Source organism: Moschus berezovskii, chromosome 3 (genome assembly GCF_049115385.1).
Source record: "Moschus berezovskii isolate FMDL1 chromosome 3, NW_MosBer_1.0, whole genome shotgun sequence".
In the NCBI taxonomy this organism is placed as follows: domain Eukaryota; kingdom Metazoa; phylum Chordata; class Mammalia; order Artiodactyla; family Moschidae; genus Moschus; species Moschus berezovskii.
This window is the reverse complement of record NC_142462.1, coordinates 32,542,591-32,562,088: the sequence shown is the minus strand read 5'-3', so window position 1 is coordinate 32,562,088 and position 19,498 is coordinate 32,542,591. Positions and strand designations below refer to the sequence as shown.

General features: G+C 39.2%; 1 protein-coding gene across 1 annotated transcript in view; it reads right to left on the bottom strand.

The window, feature by feature from the left end:
- The window catches only part of AHR (aryl hydrocarbon receptor), a 54,793-nt gene extending 36,700 nt beyond the window's left edge, over nucleotides 1–18,093 (bottom strand). Inside the window, exons 1-2 of the mRNA XM_055420539.2 lie at nucleotides 17,889–18,093; nucleotides 5,945–6,132 (exon numbers count right to left, since the gene is read on the bottom strand). Coding sequence (XP_055276514.2) covers nucleotides 5,945–6,132; nucleotides 17,889–17,953 — 253 coding nt within the window. The 5' untranslated portion in view covers nucleotides 17,954–18,093. The remainder of the gene's footprint in view (nucleotides 1–5,944; nucleotides 6,133–17,888) is intronic.
- Nucleotides 18,094–19,498: the final 1,405 nt, after the last annotated feature.

The following is a 19,498-nucleotide window of genomic DNA, read 5'->3' as shown; positions in this document are numbered from 1 at the left end:
CGGGTTCTTTACCACTAGTGCTACCTGAGAAGCCCCATCTAGTTTTACAAATAACCAGAAAACTGTCCCCCGTGATAGCTGCAAATGCAGAACTTTGAAATTACAAACTCAGATCCCCAAACTCACCTCTAGACACAATCACCTTTTTCCTGTTTCTAAGTTTTCCTTTCCACAAATTAAATCTGTACATCTTCATTGTAAAGATGTCATGAAGAGTAACTCATGACTGAGGTATAATGAGGGATGTAAGATTACACAGTTAAAGACTATACTTAAAGGGACAGCAAGTACTATGGATATTTTACAGAATGAACAGTTCTACATGCCCTTGACACTTACTATTGTCTCAAAGAAAGAAAACTTTTCTGCCTTTTTTTTTTTTACTTCATTAGATATTTCTGTTTCAACACAGAAGTGGATTAGTCATTCTCATTAATTTTGAGGAGGGATGTCAAAAAGTAGAATAATGTAAACGATACTTACATGATGATGAATATTTTTTAAAATGATAATGAAATCTAATTCAACATTGTTCACAAGTTGAAGTTACTCTTACTAAGAATAAAGCATTACCATACTGATTCAGACTGGCTGGTGATGCTACTGCTGCTGCTAAGTCGCTTCAGTCGTGTCCGACTCTGTGCGATCCCATAGATGGCAGCCCACCAGGCTCCTTCGTCCCTGGGATTCTCCAGGCAAGAACACTGGAGTGGGTTGCCATTTCCTTCTCCAATTCAGACTGGCTAACAAGCACAATGTCCACGGTTTGATCCTGGCTTTAAGAGATACAATGAAGAAGGAACAACCCTTTTCCTTCATGTCAACCAATTTCAAAGACTAGGTTACATGCAACCCCCCAAATCTAAGTTTATCTTAATAAACTATTATTGATCACAGCCATTAAGCTATTTAAATTTTATTCTAAATATTTTCCATCTCAGAGGTAACATGTGAGTTTAAAACTTGTTTGTGACACAGGTCTTCCTTCTATTTTCTACTTTAAAAAAAGATTAGAAAAGACAGTTTTATTTTAACATCTGAAATCTGATAGAAAAGTATGACCATGATGTTAAAGATTTTAGGCTCTCACACTGACCTGCCAGGTCACAGGTCCACTTGGTCATTTTCTGTCCTGAGGCTCACTTCTCTTGGATTTAATCTATCAAGCAGCAAAAACTACACTTTCCTATGTTCCTATTTAATTACTAACATCAGAAAACAGCAATTTGGAATTTTTAAAATTTGTTTTCCAAAAATAGAGAAGACTCAACGGAAATGCTTCACAGATACATAGTTGAGAAAAGCCTTTCAACCGTTAAACTGGGAAGAATGGAAGGTAACACAGAAGAGCAATGCTGCTGAGGAAACTGAACTGAACTTCAAACACTGACAATTTCAGTTAATCCAGTACTAATATGTTGCTGTTAATCCTTCAGTTCTGTCTAAATGTGTCCATTGTGCAGAAATTAAAATGCCACTATACTCTGGGATTTTTCATCCTTCGAATGTACAAAGAGAGTAATCTTTCCCTTTAAGTTCAGAGCCCTATTTGTACATCCCATGGGCGCTGACAAAACTTAAAAAACACACCGAGACTGGCAGACTACTGGGGAGTACATCAGGGACAGCCAACAAGGAAGACAGCTACCACTGGCCCAGGAGCAAGATAATAAACACGGAGAGAGGGCAGAGACGCAAAGAGCCCAAGGGGCTGCGGTGAGAGCGCTGGGGAAGGGCAGCGGCGCAGCCAGTTCAAAGCAGAGTGGGTGCTTCAGCACTTCTACATGTTTCCCTATACGATTCAGCCAGGGATTAAAGACCATGTAAAATCTCTTAGTGCTCCAGCTCCTTAAAAATGATTTATATGCATCTGTATATTTAGAAATAAGAAGATAAAATAATTGACAGAGCCAATCATAATCATCGTAAGTGGCTATTCACAGAGAGATTATCTGGAAATTGCAAAATATTAACATCATAAACCAAGCCCCAGAGACACATTTCATATAAAGTATATAATTCAGAATTTCAACATGAATTTTACATTGTTTTTCAGATATGTTAATACAATTAATGGACTTTCTGAGTGCCCACTCCAGGGCAGGCACTGTCCTAAGTGTTTAAGGTGTAACAATAAACACAATGTTCTCAAGGAGCTTCTATTCTAGTGAAAAAAATAGGCAATATGTGGCAGGCTTAAATGCACCCAAAAAAACATAAAGCACTGTATTATGCAGATGAAAATGCTGTAATGATTACTTCAACTATAAAATAAGTAGAGATTACAAACTGAAAATTCTCTGGGTTTTACTATCTATAATACCTGTAGTTCAAGAGTTTTCAAGGATTAAACATTCAAAGACTTCCTCCATTATTTCCTTAGTTGAAACCAAAACTAATAACTAACAAGCTTCTAATCCTTTTCCCTCCCTTGAAAACACTCCCTAACTGTTGCGTTATAAACATTTCATGTGCACATTTTTAAAGGCTTTCACATACTGTATTTGTCACAGTTTTTAAAACACTCGATCTTGAGCTATTAGAGGGCAGAAAAGCCTTTCCCCCGCTTTGTTTCTTCTTCATGAATTTAGCACAGTGCATAGTATTTAGAATAAATAAAGCACAATCCTGAATTACAAAATGTATTTAAAAACCACTTTAGTTTCATAATGGTACAGAAACACCTTCTAGCTTTACCATAATGACTGAGTTTTATTCAAGTACTCTAAAGTTATAGTTTAGAATGTTCTGACTAATTAAAAATGGATCAAGATTAATGTTGTACTTGAAACTTAAGTGCTGCTTTTCAGACAGTCACAGAAGTAGAGTCATGGCTTCACAGTTTAAGAAGATCCCATCCAAGTTGGATTATTTAAACTTGCAATAAATAGATGTATTTTCTTGGAAAAATATCTATTGTTACAGTAGAACTTGAGTTTCCTTTCTAACAAGATTGTATGATTACTCGTTTATATTGTTCTTTCCGCAGGAATTAACACACCCCCTGTTTGCATCCTGTTATTCACTTAGAGCTTCCCTTCGCTCTGCTCTTTCCCCAACAGTGGGAGTGTGGCTTTCACCACACACAGAAATCCTAATCACTGTCCTCATGGCCACGTTTCCCTGGTTGCACTTAGTATCTGTTGAGGTCATAACGATCACCTGAAAATTTTATTATCTGTGTGCTTTCAAAATACTGCATTGCCTTCCTAGACCACTGGTGGTCTGGGATTTTTCACTGATTATTTCACTCACCTTCCACCTAACTCTGTTCCTGTACTGAACAACCCACACTAACTTCTTAGAGTACACATTCCACCGAACCTCAAGCAAACACACACAAGGCTTTCTAAAACTGTCTACATCTGGATTTGTCTTTCTAAAGGCAAAGAAAAAATATTTAAGTAACACAGGGCATAAAATCAGATTAAATCATTGTCTTAAACTTATCTAAATTGCTTATAACAATATAGATTGCTGGGTTTTGAATAAACCTACTCAGAATCAGCAAAAGAAAGGGCACATCCTAGAATGTGCATTTAACAAGCTTTTCAAGTTATGCTGAGGCACACTTAAATAAAATCCAGTAATTCAAAAGACCTCAAATGAAAGATACTTTGATTGATGAAGGAATGACACTAAGAGGGTAATAAGATCCTACTGTCAAATACACTGAACCAGAATAAAACATAAACTCATTAGTGAAGAGCCGAGAAAACCCTTTTAAACAAGTAACAATTCCATAATGAGCCTTGCTAAACTATGACATTCTTTATAAGGTAGATTTTGGAAATGCTTTTACTTGGGGGATTGAACAGGATATATATCAAATCATGGAAAAATATGTATATTTAGTTTTTCATTAAATATGCATATATTAATACGTGTATGTATATGTGTAAGCATAAATACATATACACACAGAGAGAAAAGACACCCTCGAAATTATTAGTACTTAAATGACACACTGACTATCCTCTAAGCAGCTTCAATTCTGCTCTACTGCTTCTAAACAGGAAAATCCTACACATTTTTCTCCCCTCTTTTTAACATATATGCTGATTTCCCATGAGAGAGGAGCAGGAAACAAAAAGGCAAAATGATCATGTCAGTACATCTTTATCAGAGTGAAGGAATAATGCCTCCCTGTTCCTAGACTATAAACTCTCTAAGGGCAGAGACCACATCATACGTGTCACAGAAGCCCCATCACAGGTCTGACAGCACCGCATGTGAAGAGATGCTGAAGGTCAGGACTGCATCCCAAGAAACTGGGAGTGCCCTTGAGGTTACAGTCTATAACAGGGGCTCCCAAACCTGCCACCACACCAGAGTATTTGATTCCGATGGGCTCAGTAAGGCTCAAGATCTGGCATTTCTAACAAATGCCCAGGGGACAACTAATGCTGACCATCTGGGGACTAATAGTTTGAGAATCACAGACCGAGGGAAAAGTCCTCAGGATTTTGCTATGTATATGGTTCCCAGAAGACAGAAGTAACTGAGATGTGGTCTGCAAAAACAACAGAGGGAATCTGGAAAGTTAGTTTCTAGCTCCTGTCACAAAATGACTGTACAGCTGATACACACACACACACCACTCTATATCTCATAACTCACCTCAAAGATGAAGGGTCTGGAAAATTCAAAGACTTTTTATACAGAACAGAGAAAATGTTAAATATCTACTATGAACCTTTAAATATATAACCCTCCCTGAAATTATCATCCTGAAATTAGTGTATACTACCCAGATTCTCAATGACTATACAGTTTTTTAACTCAAAATAAACAACATATGGCAGGCAAACAAACCTATAAATAAAAAAGATGCTCAGACTAAACACAGCAAATGATCTAAACACAAACCTAAAGGGAAATAACTGTCTTGCGATATTCTGCACACAAACTGCAAATTCAAGCATCTGTAACTGTGTCAAGGGCAGCACTGTTTGCATCATCTGACCCTCTGTAAGAAGTGCAAAATCTCTGAGGACAGCAAAACCTACTGAATAGGCATCTTCATCTTATCACGGTCCCTGTGTGATTGTGAGCACATTAAAGGTTAAGAAGCACTGACATAAGTCACTGAGATTTTATCATTAATTCTCTACTGCTGTTGGTCAAATGGCACGATGCATTGAAAAGACTGAACAGTTTCTAAAAACTCTATGTCTGACAAATAAACAGAAAAAGAGAAGACAGACAAAAGAGAAATCAAGGAATTGTTTTGCATGAAGAGACACACCGAAACATTATTTTCAAACCAAAACTTCCACTTAAAACACTTTATGATTACGACAGACTGTACGATTAACAAAATCACCTAGTTCAAATCCCTTGCTTTCGGCTGAGTCAAGCGATGCTAAAAGATTAAAGTAAAATAGTTGTCAGTGGCACACCAGAGACTAAAAGCCAAGTCCACTGCCTCCAATAACGAAATGCTTTTCCCATGGAAGAAGATATTTTAATTACATTTTGCTGGACTAAACATATAGTTAGTTATAAAGCAGCAGAACTATATATAACTTTCAAAGGTCAAATGAATGATATATCTGTGAAACACAGTGAAGGAAATCCAGCAAAAATATATCATAGTAGTTAATATGTCTCATTCTTTCCATTAAAAAAAGACTTTAAAAATTTGAGTTGGAAGGAGAAGAACCGGAAAGTGTCATACGTAACATGTGTTATAATTTTCAAGGAATGACATAACATATCCTTGAAGGGGCAGCATCTGTTTTGATGAAGCAATCGCGGGAAAACTGATTTTTAGAAATATTAAAAATTAGGCTTTGCTACCTAAGTATTATTCTACAGCAATAAACAAAACTTTTTCACATGAGGCTAATTTTTGCAGTTTTCAACACAGAAGCGGTAATAGCCATAAGCAACATAAATACTTGGTAAGCGATTATAGAAAAATTAAACCCTTCTGTCTTACCATCAAAGAAGCTCTTGGCTCTGAGATAACTGACACTGAGCCTAAGAACGGAAAGTTTGTCCAGCTTGTTAATAACATCTTGTGGGAAAGGCAGCAGGCTGGCCAGACGGTCCAGCTCTGTATTCAGTCGGTCTCTATGCCTCTTTGAAGGATTTGATTTGATTCCTTCAGCTGGCACTGGCTTGACACTGAAAAACAAACAAAATTCATGATAAATAAAATACATGAAAATCTAGAGAGCAAAAATTTTTATCGCGTTATAACATCTCCTCAACTATTTTTCTAACAAAACATCTAAAACTTACTGCAAGTTTATATAAATCTTTTCAAAATGCTTCTTTCACATCTTAATTAAGAAAAACAAGATAACAGGTAAACTCTTTTGTAATGTTTTGTTAAAAACTATGAATCCATCACAGGAAAACGCCAAGTATCTCTTCCACACCTTATACATGTGTGGTACATGGTTTCCAATTAACAAATCTACTAGCGTTTTTTTCTCCCTCAAACACAGTCATTGCTAGGGGGAAGAAAGAAATCTTCCATAAGTTATGTAAAATTATGCCTCCTTTGCTATCTTTCACAAGAATCATCTTGGCATCATTTAGGTTGTAGATAAACAGAAATGACCTTAAATAAAAAGCTGTTTCTTCATCACCCTTATCTTCCTGTATTAAACACTTTTCATCCTGACAGTGAGAACTTTTCAAAGCCATTCCTGGATCTCCACAGGGTCCTCCAGCCATCTAATGGGGTCCTCCAATATTAAGGCAAGAAAAATTTGACCTCAGTTATTAGTATTTGTTGACCGACAAATATTAGAGGTTAATTGCTTACCCACAATTACTGGCAAATTTTATCTTTATGACATAATTTGTGTCTCAACTAGAAAATCCAATGAAATCCCAACATTTAGCATGATATTCATCTGAGAGAAAAGATACTGATGGGTAGGAGTAGAACTTGAGTTCAGAAATGAGAAACTGAACTTCACACAAAGGTCTTACCCAGGATTTCATAACAGAAATCCATAAAAGTGAATTTACAGATCATCAGATACCCAACGTTAAAATATAGAGAAGATATTTAAAAAACAAAGGCATTTTTAGATCATGTCTCTGCACCCTTCCATTTGCCAGAAAAAATAAAGAATATTAAGGGCATTCTTATGACGAAGACTTCTTCCTCCAGTTTTACTGGAGAAGACAAAGTATTTTTGATGATTCACATTATAGTATTTTAAAAAGTATAAATTGTCTTGAGTATAATGCTATTAATTTGATTCAATCAAAACATTTCTAGATAACATGCTTTCAAAGTTACATGAAGTAACATGAAATAATACTTTTTTTAAAGAAGTAATACTTCATGCAAGAATATGACAGAAAGAAATATGAAAATTTAGCATATTTTTTACACTGTCCCTAATGGGTAATTTCTTCAGAACTTGTCTATTTATTTTTGTTTCTGTTATAGTTCATGTCGTTCCTACGAAATTGGTAAAGTGGCATAGATATAAAATAAGTCAGATACTTTCCTCCAGACTTCGTGCATAACTCCATACCTAATCGAAACTGGTGACTATCTCTCTAGCTATTTTCCCTGCTGCTGCTGCTAAGTCATTTCAGTCGTGTCCGACTCTGTGTGACCCCATAGACGGAAGCCCACCAGGCTCTCCCATCCCTGGGATTCTCCAGGCAAGAACACTGGAGTGGGTTGCCATTTCCTTCTCCAATGTGTGAAAGTGAAAAGGGAAAGTGAAGTCGCTCAGTCGTGTCCAACCCTTAGCGACCCCACGGACTGCAGCCTACCAGGCTCCTCCATCCATGGGATTTTCCAGGCAAGAGTACTGGAGTGGCTTGCCAGTGCCTTCTCCGAGCTATTTTCCCTAATCACATGTAAAATGAAACTCAAGTCACATCTAGTTACTGCATTTGTCCAATCAATCAACTGAATTTCAACTTTTACTTATAATGCATGTCCACCCCATTGAATAATCCTCTACCAACTGATCACCTGTTAAATATTTGTTTGCACCTATCATGTCCTGGGCAGTCCCAGAAACCATTCTTCTCCTCTATACTGAAAAAGTGTTACAGGAGCTGAGGACAGTGAGCAACTGCTTGAAAAAAGATTTATATACAAAAGGTAGTCTATGAGTTGAACCTTGAAAGGTGAACAGGATTTCAGGAGGTGGCACAAGTGAGAAATGGTGAACAGTGAGAGGAACTACCTGAGGAGCCCAGCGTGCAAGAGAGAGAAGGGGAAGCAGGTTAGGGCCAACTCCCTTCAACAGATACTGACCACCCACCATGTGCCACACCCAGAACGCTGAGTAGCGAACAAAACATAAGAAAGCCCCTGTTCTCCTGAGGCTTACGTTCCGATGGGAGGATCCAGAAATACACAAATGAAGAAAGAAACAAACAAGCATATAACTTTCCAGGCTGGTAAGTGTTGAGAAGAAAAATAAAGCAAGATAAGGAAGTATCGTGCTGGTTTTGATCAGCAAGGAAGGTCTCTTGAGGCAATGGTTTAGCACAGACAAGGATAAAGTGAAGGAGTGAGCCATGTGGACATCTGATGAAAAAAAAGTTCCTGAAAGAGGAAACAGCAAGTTTCCCCACAGAAATGGTGTGAAGTTGGTCCTTGGTATTGGGAAGTCAGCTTCAGCTCTCAGCTGGGGTTTACATGACCAGTCTTGGGCTGCCCTGACTCTGGTGATGGAGGGGATGGGATGCAGGGCAGATCACAATACAGCCAGTCCTCCTTTCCCAAACATAAATCTGTCACTCCTCTGATCCAAACCACTCAGCAGCGCTGCACAGTCCACGTTCCTTAAACTAACAAACGAAACCCCCTCTTGATCTTTCTGTGGCCCCGAACTCTTCCTCTGGTCTCTGATCCCCCAGGCAAAACCTTCCTTGCCTGTTATTCTCCAGAGCAAAGACAGGACTTAAGTCACCAATACGTACTCTGATGTTCTCATACATGTTACTCCCCAGTTTCCCCGTGTTCTGTCACAGCAGCTTCAAAGTGCTGCTGAATTACATCATGTTTGTTGTCTTCCCTGACCCACTCCTACTGTGTGCATCTTATGTAAGTGCCTTCAATAGCCATTCCACGAGGGAGTATTCTGGGCTGATAGCATTTCCCACAACTGAAAATAAAATCCAGTTGTGTGCTCTTGGGAGCTTTCCAGTAATGATTATAAAACACTGGGCAGAAGACAGTAACACAAACACTGAAGCAAGACAAGCTGCTAAGACACAGAAAGAAATAACAGAACTGTCGGAGAAAGACGTTCAGTGGTGCTTCTACACGTGAAATTGCTGGCTGTCTAGTACTGGCTCTTTTTGCAGAAGCCAGGCCTGCACTAGCAGAGACTATTTCTTTATGCACTGCAAACTGTCCACAGTACTAATGTATTATTATGCACATACTGGAATATTTAGCAGAAGATCAAATTTCCTAAGTGTTGCGCAACCTATATTGCATATACTCATGTGTTACTCTTATTACAATGTAAACTTAATCATTTTGTATCTCCAATGCTCAGAATAGTACTTGACACAAAGAGGACTCTCAATTGATGGCTGCTGATCAGAAGAGTCCAGAAAGGAAACGACTGGAGCCTGACCAAAAGGAGTGATTGTGGGGTAGTAAGGATGGCCTGGCTTGAGATTTTTTAACAGCACTTTGACCCACCACAAAGCTCATACATAGTCAGACTCAAATGGTCACTCAACCAAACTGACTTGCTGACTTCCCAGGTATAGGGAGTAACGGGAAAAATAAATTGGCGAGGAGAGGTCACAAATGACTGGGATTTGGAGCTTGGAATAACAACTACATTTTCTAATGGAAGGTATGCCAAACAGAAGATACTCAAGGATAGACCTCAGTGATACCAACATTTAGGTAAAAAGTTGAGGAAAGGCAGTGGGCAAAAAGAGGACAGAGAAGAATCAATAAGGCAGAAAGAAAAAGAACCAGGGTAGAATATTTTGCAGGTCACAGAACAAAGTCAAATGCACAAAGTTACTAAGGAAAGCCAGGGCTGAGAAGTACCTACTGGACTTGGCATTTCAGATCCACTGTTGTTAAAGCCGAAGGAATAGATCTGACAAACCTTTTCACTGATTTTGTGAGAAATATTCACAACTATTTTGTGAAAATACTTCACACTTATCCAGACCTATTTAAGATGCACCAAACGGTAAAAATAGAGAGTAATTCTACATCAATCACACTTGACTTGAGTCATGCAAGCATTACTTCTGTATTCTCTTCTAACCCATGCCAAAACATACTGCCAACCATCTATTTAAACAAAAGGCTAACATTTGAAATATAAATAAATGTCTCCAAAAGATTGGATTTGAGATATTTTTAATTCAGACATCTGAGAGACGGTAGATGCTGATCATGTAAAGGAGTCAATTTATTATTTTTTTTAAGCCTTAACCTCAAAAATCTTGTCCCAACCTGTAAACCAAAACTGTTGTGAAAGCAAGCCTTTAGCTGACTGCATGCCATGCTTTGCTTTAGAAGCTGTGCGTGCCGTAAGTACTGGTGTAACAGGCCCAATGGTATGTCCAATGCCAGCTAGCATGCTCCTTGTAAAGCCTTTTTAATATCCCGAGCTAAACTGTCTCTTAGGCTCATGATTTGTGCTCAGGATTTGAAACACAGTTAAAAAACATATGGACCCAGTTTAACCATAAAGTAAATGTTCATATTTTTATGTGACATTTACCATAAAACCTCACAGTGACATGCAAAGACAGTTTCAGTAATCCTATGAGATTAAGATGACATTTTCAAATGGAGATTACCTATCACAGGACTGAGTCTGCTCTATCAGCTTTTTCCTGTGGATAATTTAATCTACTTTCACTGCTTCAGGCTACTTACCAATAACTGTTTATTTCCAGTCTCTTTACCTGAATGTCCTCAAGTTCATGTTTTTCAGAACTCTGAGCACCCCTTCTCTGCATCTACAATGGTATGACTCTCATTCCAACAGCTAGGATATTGAAGTATTTCTTGATAAATCTCTCTACCATATCCCATTAAGCACAGCTCCAAACACATTCATTCTTCATTTCCTCCCAATGGCTTCAGTGCATACTTATTTATCTCTAAATGTTGAGTATTTACCATCATAAATTATATACCTAATGTGATACTGGAGAGGGGAATCTATGACATGAATAAAGTCAGATTTCACGTTAAGCTCAATACAGCTAGATATCTACTTCCCTATGTGAGGCAAAAAAGGTCTACAAAAACTTCTGAGCATTCTGACTGGCAGTTATTTGTAAGGAGTCTGAATTTCTCAGTTACGTCTCCTGTTCCCACTCTATAGCTATGATGGCTTCTTCCCTTTCCTGCTTCTGCTATGCTTAAGGAGCAGTGATGAGGTACAAACAGCATGTAATCTTTAGCACAAGACCTTCACAACAAAAGCCAGAACATGAAATACACCCTGGAAACCACTGTTACTTCCTAAATCCTAAAAGAAAAAATAATAATAATAATAATGATGATCCCTTTATCCTCTTCTGTTTTGAATATGCACTTTTTTCTATGTATTTTTCTTGGAACCCATATAGAATACATCTACCATACATAAAGCACTAAAACATGAACATTTTTAAGTGGGGGGCAATTGCTAAATTAATAAATAGTCTCAGATATCTACTATGTGCGTGGTACTAGGAAGCTCTAGCTGCTACAAAGACAAAGAAAATACACCTGTCTTTACAGAGCTTGTCTTTCTTACTAGGAGAAGATGCACTCTATAACATGGCAAAAATCAAACATAATGTATTTCTCAATAATGTAGGTGCCTTAAAAGTTATGCTGGAGAGTTAAGGAAGGTAAGATTCGGCTATAGGTAGAATAAAGGGGGACGGTTTCATGGAGATGTGGCTTCTCAATCAGGTCTTAAGAGATAAGTAAATCGCTTCCAGTTCCATGATGGCTGAGTACATGGCTTTCTGCAAATATCCTTCTCTTCCAGAAAACCATGCCAAACAAGGAAATCAGAGACAGAAACACAAAATCTGTCTTGGATAAAGCAAAGACATAGCTAAACCCAGATATAAACAATATGAAGATTAAAAATAGGTAAACAATGAAATCGATGACAATGGAGAACAGAAAGGAAAATGTAATCAGAGTGTATCACTTAACTCAGCAGTAAACAATGTATACGGTTTAAAAAATAATGAAACACTGCAAGTGAATTGAATCCAAAATTGTGATAAAACTATATCGGGAGGATGAAGAAGAGATTAAATAGCATTGATAACCGTAACTATCACAATAAAAGATCATCAGATAATGCTTAGTATGCCAAGCTTAACACTATACATGTATTTTTGACTTCTTAATGTACATGTGTTGTTTAAAATGAATACTTTTCAAAATAGTATTTCATTAAAAATAAGGTAAAAGAGCAAACTGAAAAACATAAGACAAAGAAAACTAGTATGTAAAGGACATCTCTAATAGAAAAATCTGCAAACATACCATTATTCCACACATACAATCTCAACATAGAAGTTCAATTGCCCACCCCATCTTTTTTCCTATGAAGTTGACAATTAATATTTGTAAAGCAAAAATGCAAGGATATAGGCTCTCTGACAGACTATCAATAGGAATATAATTTTTTTTGTAATCTGACAGTATGTTTCAGAGCATAATATCTGGCTCAACCTTAAAATTACATCATATCTTTGTACCCTACATTTCCACTTACAGGAATTTTTCCCAAAGGAATGAACTAAAAATTCATACCAAAAGTCATAAAACTCAAGGGTATTCTTTGAAGTACTACTTGAAGTATTTAAAGATTGGAAAGAAAAAATTTCTGCCTTAAAATAAATTACAGAGCATTAGCAGAGGGACTACTATTGCTGCCACTGAAAACAGTGTTTTGCAGGAGGTGAGGCTGGTTCATATGTACCTCAGTGAAAATAGAAGGAAAGGAACCTAAGAAGACAGGGCATGAATGTACATGTGGAGTGAAACAAGCACACCATCAGGTAGGGGCAATGTTGAATAATTTATTTCAGAGCACTATTTGAGAAAAAGCAGTGAGCATTATAAGGAAATCTCTGTATACGCGTATAACATACGCATCACTGAACATATTCAGCTGGACAGCATTGTGAAGTTGGAACAAACACAAGCTTTGGAGCCAAAAGACCTGGAATCTGATATTCAAACGCAGCCTTTCATTTACTACCTAACAACTTTGAATCTGAACCTTAGGTCCCTATAGAGAAAGCTGAAATAATAATAAAACCTTTTCATATTACTACTGTAAAAATGAAATAAAATGACGTCTGCAGAGCACTATGCATGCCTGTGTCACAGTAAAGACTAACGAAGAGTAGTTTTTTGTTACATTAAACCAGTATGCAAACAAATCAATTTTAAAAGAAGCATAGAAACAGAAAGGTACTGGTGTCAAAGATTTACGTGGTATTAATTTTTAAGTAACTGTCTTAATTATGTGCATCAATAAGCATGTACTGTGTTAAGTTTTTCACCAGCGGAGTACCACATGTCATCACCCACAATTGAGAACATATTCGTAGACTGCCTCTTACTGTTTCACAGGAGAAATGGTTATTCTGTGACACTGTAGGCTAAAAGTATTTAAGAATGAAATTTAAGAGTTTCTGTTTCATCTCTATCATTAGCAGCCTTTACAGATTATAAAATACTTTCCTCCTTGCTAATTTTCGTTGTGAGAGTGGCAGTGTAGGTGTGAACTGCCCTGCCTTACTGATCAATCACTTGCCCGGACCAACAAAGCAAGGAAACCAGACTGCACCTTTTAGTTTAGAACTAGTGTTTTTCAATTTATATCTCACTGTTTCCTCTTTTCATGATTTATTTTGAATAGGTTGCTGCTGCTGCTGCTAAGTCACTTCAGTTGTGTCTGACTCTGTGTGACCCCATACACGGCAGCCCACCAGGCTCCCCTGTCCCTGGGATTCTGCAGGCTAGAATACTGGAGTGGGTTGTCATTTCCTTCTCCAATGCATTCATGCATGCTAAATCGCTTCAGTCATGTCCAACTCTGTGCGACCCCATGGACAGCAGCCCACCAGGCTCCTCTGTCCACGGGCTTCTCTACGCAAGAATGCAGGAGTGGGTTGCCATCTCCTTCTCCATTAATAGGTTCGGTTCAGTTCAGTTCAGTTCAGTTCAGTCACTCAGTCGTGTCCGACTCCTTGCGACCCCATGAATCACAGCACGCCAGGCCTCCCTGTCCATCACCAACTCCCAGAGTTCACTCAAACTCATGTCCATCGAGTCGGTGATGCCATCCAGCCATCTCATTCTCTGTTGTCCCCTTCTCCTCCCGCCCCCAATCCTTCCCAGCATCAGACTCTTTTCCAGTGAGTCAACTCGTCGCCTGAGGTGGCCAAAGTATTGGAGTTTCAGCTTTAGCATCAGTCCTTCCAATGAACACCCAGGACTGATCTCCTTTAGAATGGACTGGTTGGATCTCCTTGCAGTCTACCTATAGCTAATCACTTTCACTCATTTATCTCATAGTTCCAACATGTAAGAGCCTCCACAGCCACTACATGTAATCTGAAGGAAGCTATTTGAAAGAAAAACAACAGTGGAGAAATAAGTATGTAACTAAAGACATTTTTTTTTAGAAGCTACTTAGGTAATTGTATCACAGTACATTTATAGCAAACATTTTCAAGAAAAGATTGCAAAATTTTATTCAACTAAGCAGGTATCAATGTGACAGATTCATTTAGTTTAGATAGAATGAATAGCAATTTCATAAACACAGCAAGGAAGACACTGCTTTTCTATTACCGTTATTTAGTGTGTTACAGGGTCAACTAAAGGCTGAGAATTATTCTAATTCTGACACTTCATGATGGCTGGTTTGATCATCACTACTGTTGATATCATTTTCAGGTGTAGATTTTATTTACTCAACACCTATTATTTGCCAACATTCAGCACTAGTTTTCTGCAGAAACGGTAAACTGAAGTACCACTAAAACTTTTTATGTATTAATAAAACTTAGAAACTACAAAAACACATCCAAAGTTATTTTCATTGGGGGGAATCCAGACTGTAATTCAGCACTGTGTTTTTCAACTATCTTCATGATGCAAAGTAATTAAAGAAATGAATAACAGGTCTTTCACCACCCAAGAAAAATACTGATAAAAGAAAAAGAGGGTTTAAGTAAAAACATTGCTTTTTCTTAAATTTAAGGTTTTTTGTTTTTTGGTTTTTTTTTTTTTTTTTGAGTATGGTTATTTTAAGGAACATTTAAGGAAACAGAGTAGAACCTATTCCTAAGATATCTTTGAAAATCTCTTTAGGAACACAGATTGGATTCAGGGCTACTTCAGGTCCTTTAATTTTCTACCCTTCATTACCCCAAAAAGAAAGGAAACATTTATTGAGTGTCTACTATGCACAAGATACTTTAGTGGGATTAAACTGAACACGTTTAAAATCATTTTGTACCATCAATAATGATAATTTTGAATGTTGGACTTCGCCACTAGGGGGAGTTTATCTTGTTTAATAAATCCCATTGAAGACAGGGAGATATTCAGGTTAAAATGATGTCACCCATTTGATTCCAAAATTTTATAGAATTCTGTATTTAAATGGTCACTTTATTAATAGTTCTATGATTATGCTACAACGTATTTTCTTCTAAGTAAAATACATTGGCTCCCTTACAGGGTCAAAGTTAAACAGATCTTAATATCATTTTCAGCTCAAACAAGATGAATTTTTCTGACAATATGCCACCATATTAGAGTGTCTATTAGTTACAAACTAGTAATTTAACTTAAAAAACATTACATTTAATCCTGGGCTTATGGCTCCATTCTTGAAATGGACTCTAACTGCATTTTAAGTTCATCGTTTTTCATTCAGTTAAAAACAATTTATAAACAACTTCCCGTGATTCTGTAATGTCAGCACTAGGCTTTTCTTATGGAGCAGTGACATTTTAAGCATCTGTAGGATTATAAGCCATGCATGATGCTCAGTAAAGATCTGATAAACATCTCTACTAACTAAATAAAATAAGGGTGAATGTGGAAATACTTTGGTTGTATTACAGGAGATATTAAACACAAATATATTAAAGTCTTAGAAAGCATATTTAAGTGCTAAGATCAAATAATAAAAGGTACATCTTTAAAAAAATGTGCAATAATATGTTTAAAGGGAAAATGTTTAATAAAATGTTAACAAGAAGCCCAAAATGTTAAACTTTAAAATGAATACAAAAATTAAAGCATTTCATTGAAGTCATCTAGGTCCTGTGTAACACACTTCCTGAAATGCAATAACTTACAAATTCTCAGGTTTTCTAACTATACAAATAAAACCCATGATATACATATATATATATTATACATTATGCCAAGTGTACTACTGTATTAACTAAAATACACAGAGGTGTCTGTGATGCATTTCAATTTTAAATAACCGTCAAGGACAAAGTCAAGTTAGACAAGCACATTTTTTATAAGAAATCATTCTATAAAACACAAGTATTGTAAACCAATGTCAACAGAATTGCCAAGACAAAAACTGCTGACTTGACAGTATTCCTAATGTCAACCACCCTGCAGGATAAGTCTTCCAAATTTTAATCAGTCTATTTATAGATGAATATCCTCTGTTAATGCCAAGTCTAGATCTGAAGGACTACAATCACTGAAATTCTAAAAGGAAATTAAACCCCCAGAATACTGAAACCTTTAAACTGGTCTTTAATATTAATCCTAAACTGCTATTTTTCTGGTTTGGATTAGCGACCTAAATTTAGTCTAGAGCCACATGCACACTTCTGATTTGTTCTGAGTAACCGTTTAAAGTGTTCTTAAAATTGTTTATGAAAGTTTGAAAAATGTGAAGTAAAATAACTCAAGGATAATAATTAGGAATAAACACATGAACACTGCCAACTCGCAAAAGTAAATCTGTGTTAAGCACGGATTTTTCTTTTTTTCTGAAAAAAATTAAAGTATTTGCCATAATCGCACAAATATCCCACCAAAACAAACAAACCTAAGTTTGTACTTTATCAGAATTGACCAAACTTTGAAGTAGAGGGAAAAGGGAATTAATAGAATGATGCTAAGAATGAAAAGGTCTGTTTCAATAATTCCATCTCCAAATCATTTGCAGACCCTAAAACCACCTCCAAAGTGATAAGTCTCCCCTAAAAGATGACTTAAAATACAAATCTTCTACTGCATCCTGGCTACTACACTCACTCAAAGCTGCTACCACCTCTATACATTTTATTGATACGTTCACGCTGAACGCTACAAAATTACTGCCAAGTAAGTAAATAAGGGTATAACAGAAAGCCAGCTGCAGGGAACCAAAAAATACCTTCAGAGGCACTCTGCCCCTTTCTTGCACACAGCACGTGTTTAGCTATTTAAAGCATCTCGCCCTACCAGGAGTAAGAATGGTGACCGTCCTCTAACCTAACCGAGGAGGATATTAAATGTGAAAGGGGATTTCAAGACGGGCTTAGGTTAACTAATCCACCAGCCCCACAGGGCAGAAGAGAGCTGTCAACAAATTAGGACCACAGCACAGTGAACAGCGCTGCAAATGGCTGGAGGTGTGAAAGGGTGCTCTGGAGAAGGGGTTGGTGGCGGGGGTGGGGGAAGCAGAGAACGGGGGCACAATTTTTATAATTCAATCATTAATCACGGAAAAATCCAAGGCCTGGGATTCCCGACCGGCCTCCAGATCTCGATTCCACAGACTGCACAGGGAAGGGACCTAATCCCCTGGCCTTGGGGATTTGGGGGCGGGGGGCGGCAGCCTCCCGCAGCCTCGCGCCTGAGCGCCCACCCGCCACCGCACAGAGGACACGCTCCGGAGACTCACGTTTTCTGCACCGGCTTCCGCCGCTTACGACTGGCGTAGGTGATGCTGGCGCTGCTGCTGTTCATGGTGCCCGGCTGGCTGCGGCTCCTCCCGGGCGCGGACGGCCCTGTCCCCGGGACCCGGCGGCAGCTGGGACGGGATTCCACGCAGCCGCGGCTGCTCCACCTGCGCCCTCCCGGGGCGACGGCGGAGACACAGCCCCCCAGGAGCCGCGCGGCGTCTGCAGCCCCGCACGACCAGGTGCGCGGCGCGGGCCTGGCGCCAGGGGGCGAGGGGCGGAGACCGGGGAGACCGGAGGCGCAGGTGCCGCCCGGACCCGCAGCGGCGGCGCCGCGCTGCCCGCAGGTGAGGCGGCGCGAATGGAGGAGGAGCCCGGGCTGCCTGTTTGAAATCCCGGCCTGGGTCGCTCGCTGTGGCGGCGCGCCCCGTGACCGTCGCTGCGGCCCCTTGGGTGAGGGAGGCGCCGCCGCGCTGCGCTGCTCCCGGGACTTCCCCGATCCCGGGTGCTTCCCGCCTGCGGAGCCTGGACTCCGGCCGCCGCTCCGGGTGCCAGCAGCTTCCGCTCGGCTGTGCGGCTACCTCTGGTCTGCGCCGGTGGTCCCAGTCACGCTCTCAGAACCTAGCGTCAAGTGGACTCGCCCTGCGATGCCTCCCGCTGCTGCTGGCACCGGCTGAATAGCAGAAGCGCCCCCGACCCTTCTCCGGCCCCGCCCCGCCCCTCGTAGCCCCGCCCCATTCTACTTGGCCCCGCCCTTCGCTATATTTCCCTTGAGGGCCCCACCCTCCCGGCACGTGATGACGTAAGGCGTAATGACCACCCCCCCCCCCTCCAGTAGCCATCTTCTTGAGGTCAAGGGGAGGAATCTGTGAACACATTTACAGCCCAGAAAGACATGTGACGACAAATTATGTGTAGACAAACTCTTTGTAATTAGAAAATCTCAAGGAAAGAAATGCCAAGTAGTGAGCTTAAATTCACCTTTGCAAGAGACTGTGAGTCAGCTAACTTTTGGCTAAGCATTACAGTGAGCTGCAGATAACCTGTGGAACTATAAATCTTACTAGAGGAGAAGGCTTAAGGAGACCACATCTGAGTTGAACTTGAAGATTAGGTGTTTTTCTTGTCTTTTTGTTTTGAGTTTGGTTTTTGTCTCCGTACAAGACAGTATAGTATCTTTTCCCCAATCAGAATAACTGTTACTCTATGGTCAGATTTCAGGAAGGTGGGAAGGTAGGCAGGCAGGCAGCAGGAGGCATTTGAGAATAAGCAGTCTGGTATAGCTGGAGAGAGGAGCTGGAAGTGAAACCCAGGAATCTAGGGTCAAATCATATAGCCTGATCAAGAGTCCAGATTTTATTCTGCAGTCAGTGGAAACCTTTGAAGGATCCACAGCAGTCAAGTGACATTCTGGTGTTTTGGAAGTTTTAAATCCAGACAGAGCAAACTGGATTACAGGAGAGAAAGACTGGATGCAGAGAGAGTAGTTAGGGAGTTGTTGAAGTAGTCTAGGTGAAAGTCCAGGGAAGTGACAGTGGGATGGAGGGAAAAAAGAGCAGATAATAAGGAAATAGACAAGAAAGAGCAATCTCAAGTACCTCCAAGATTCCTG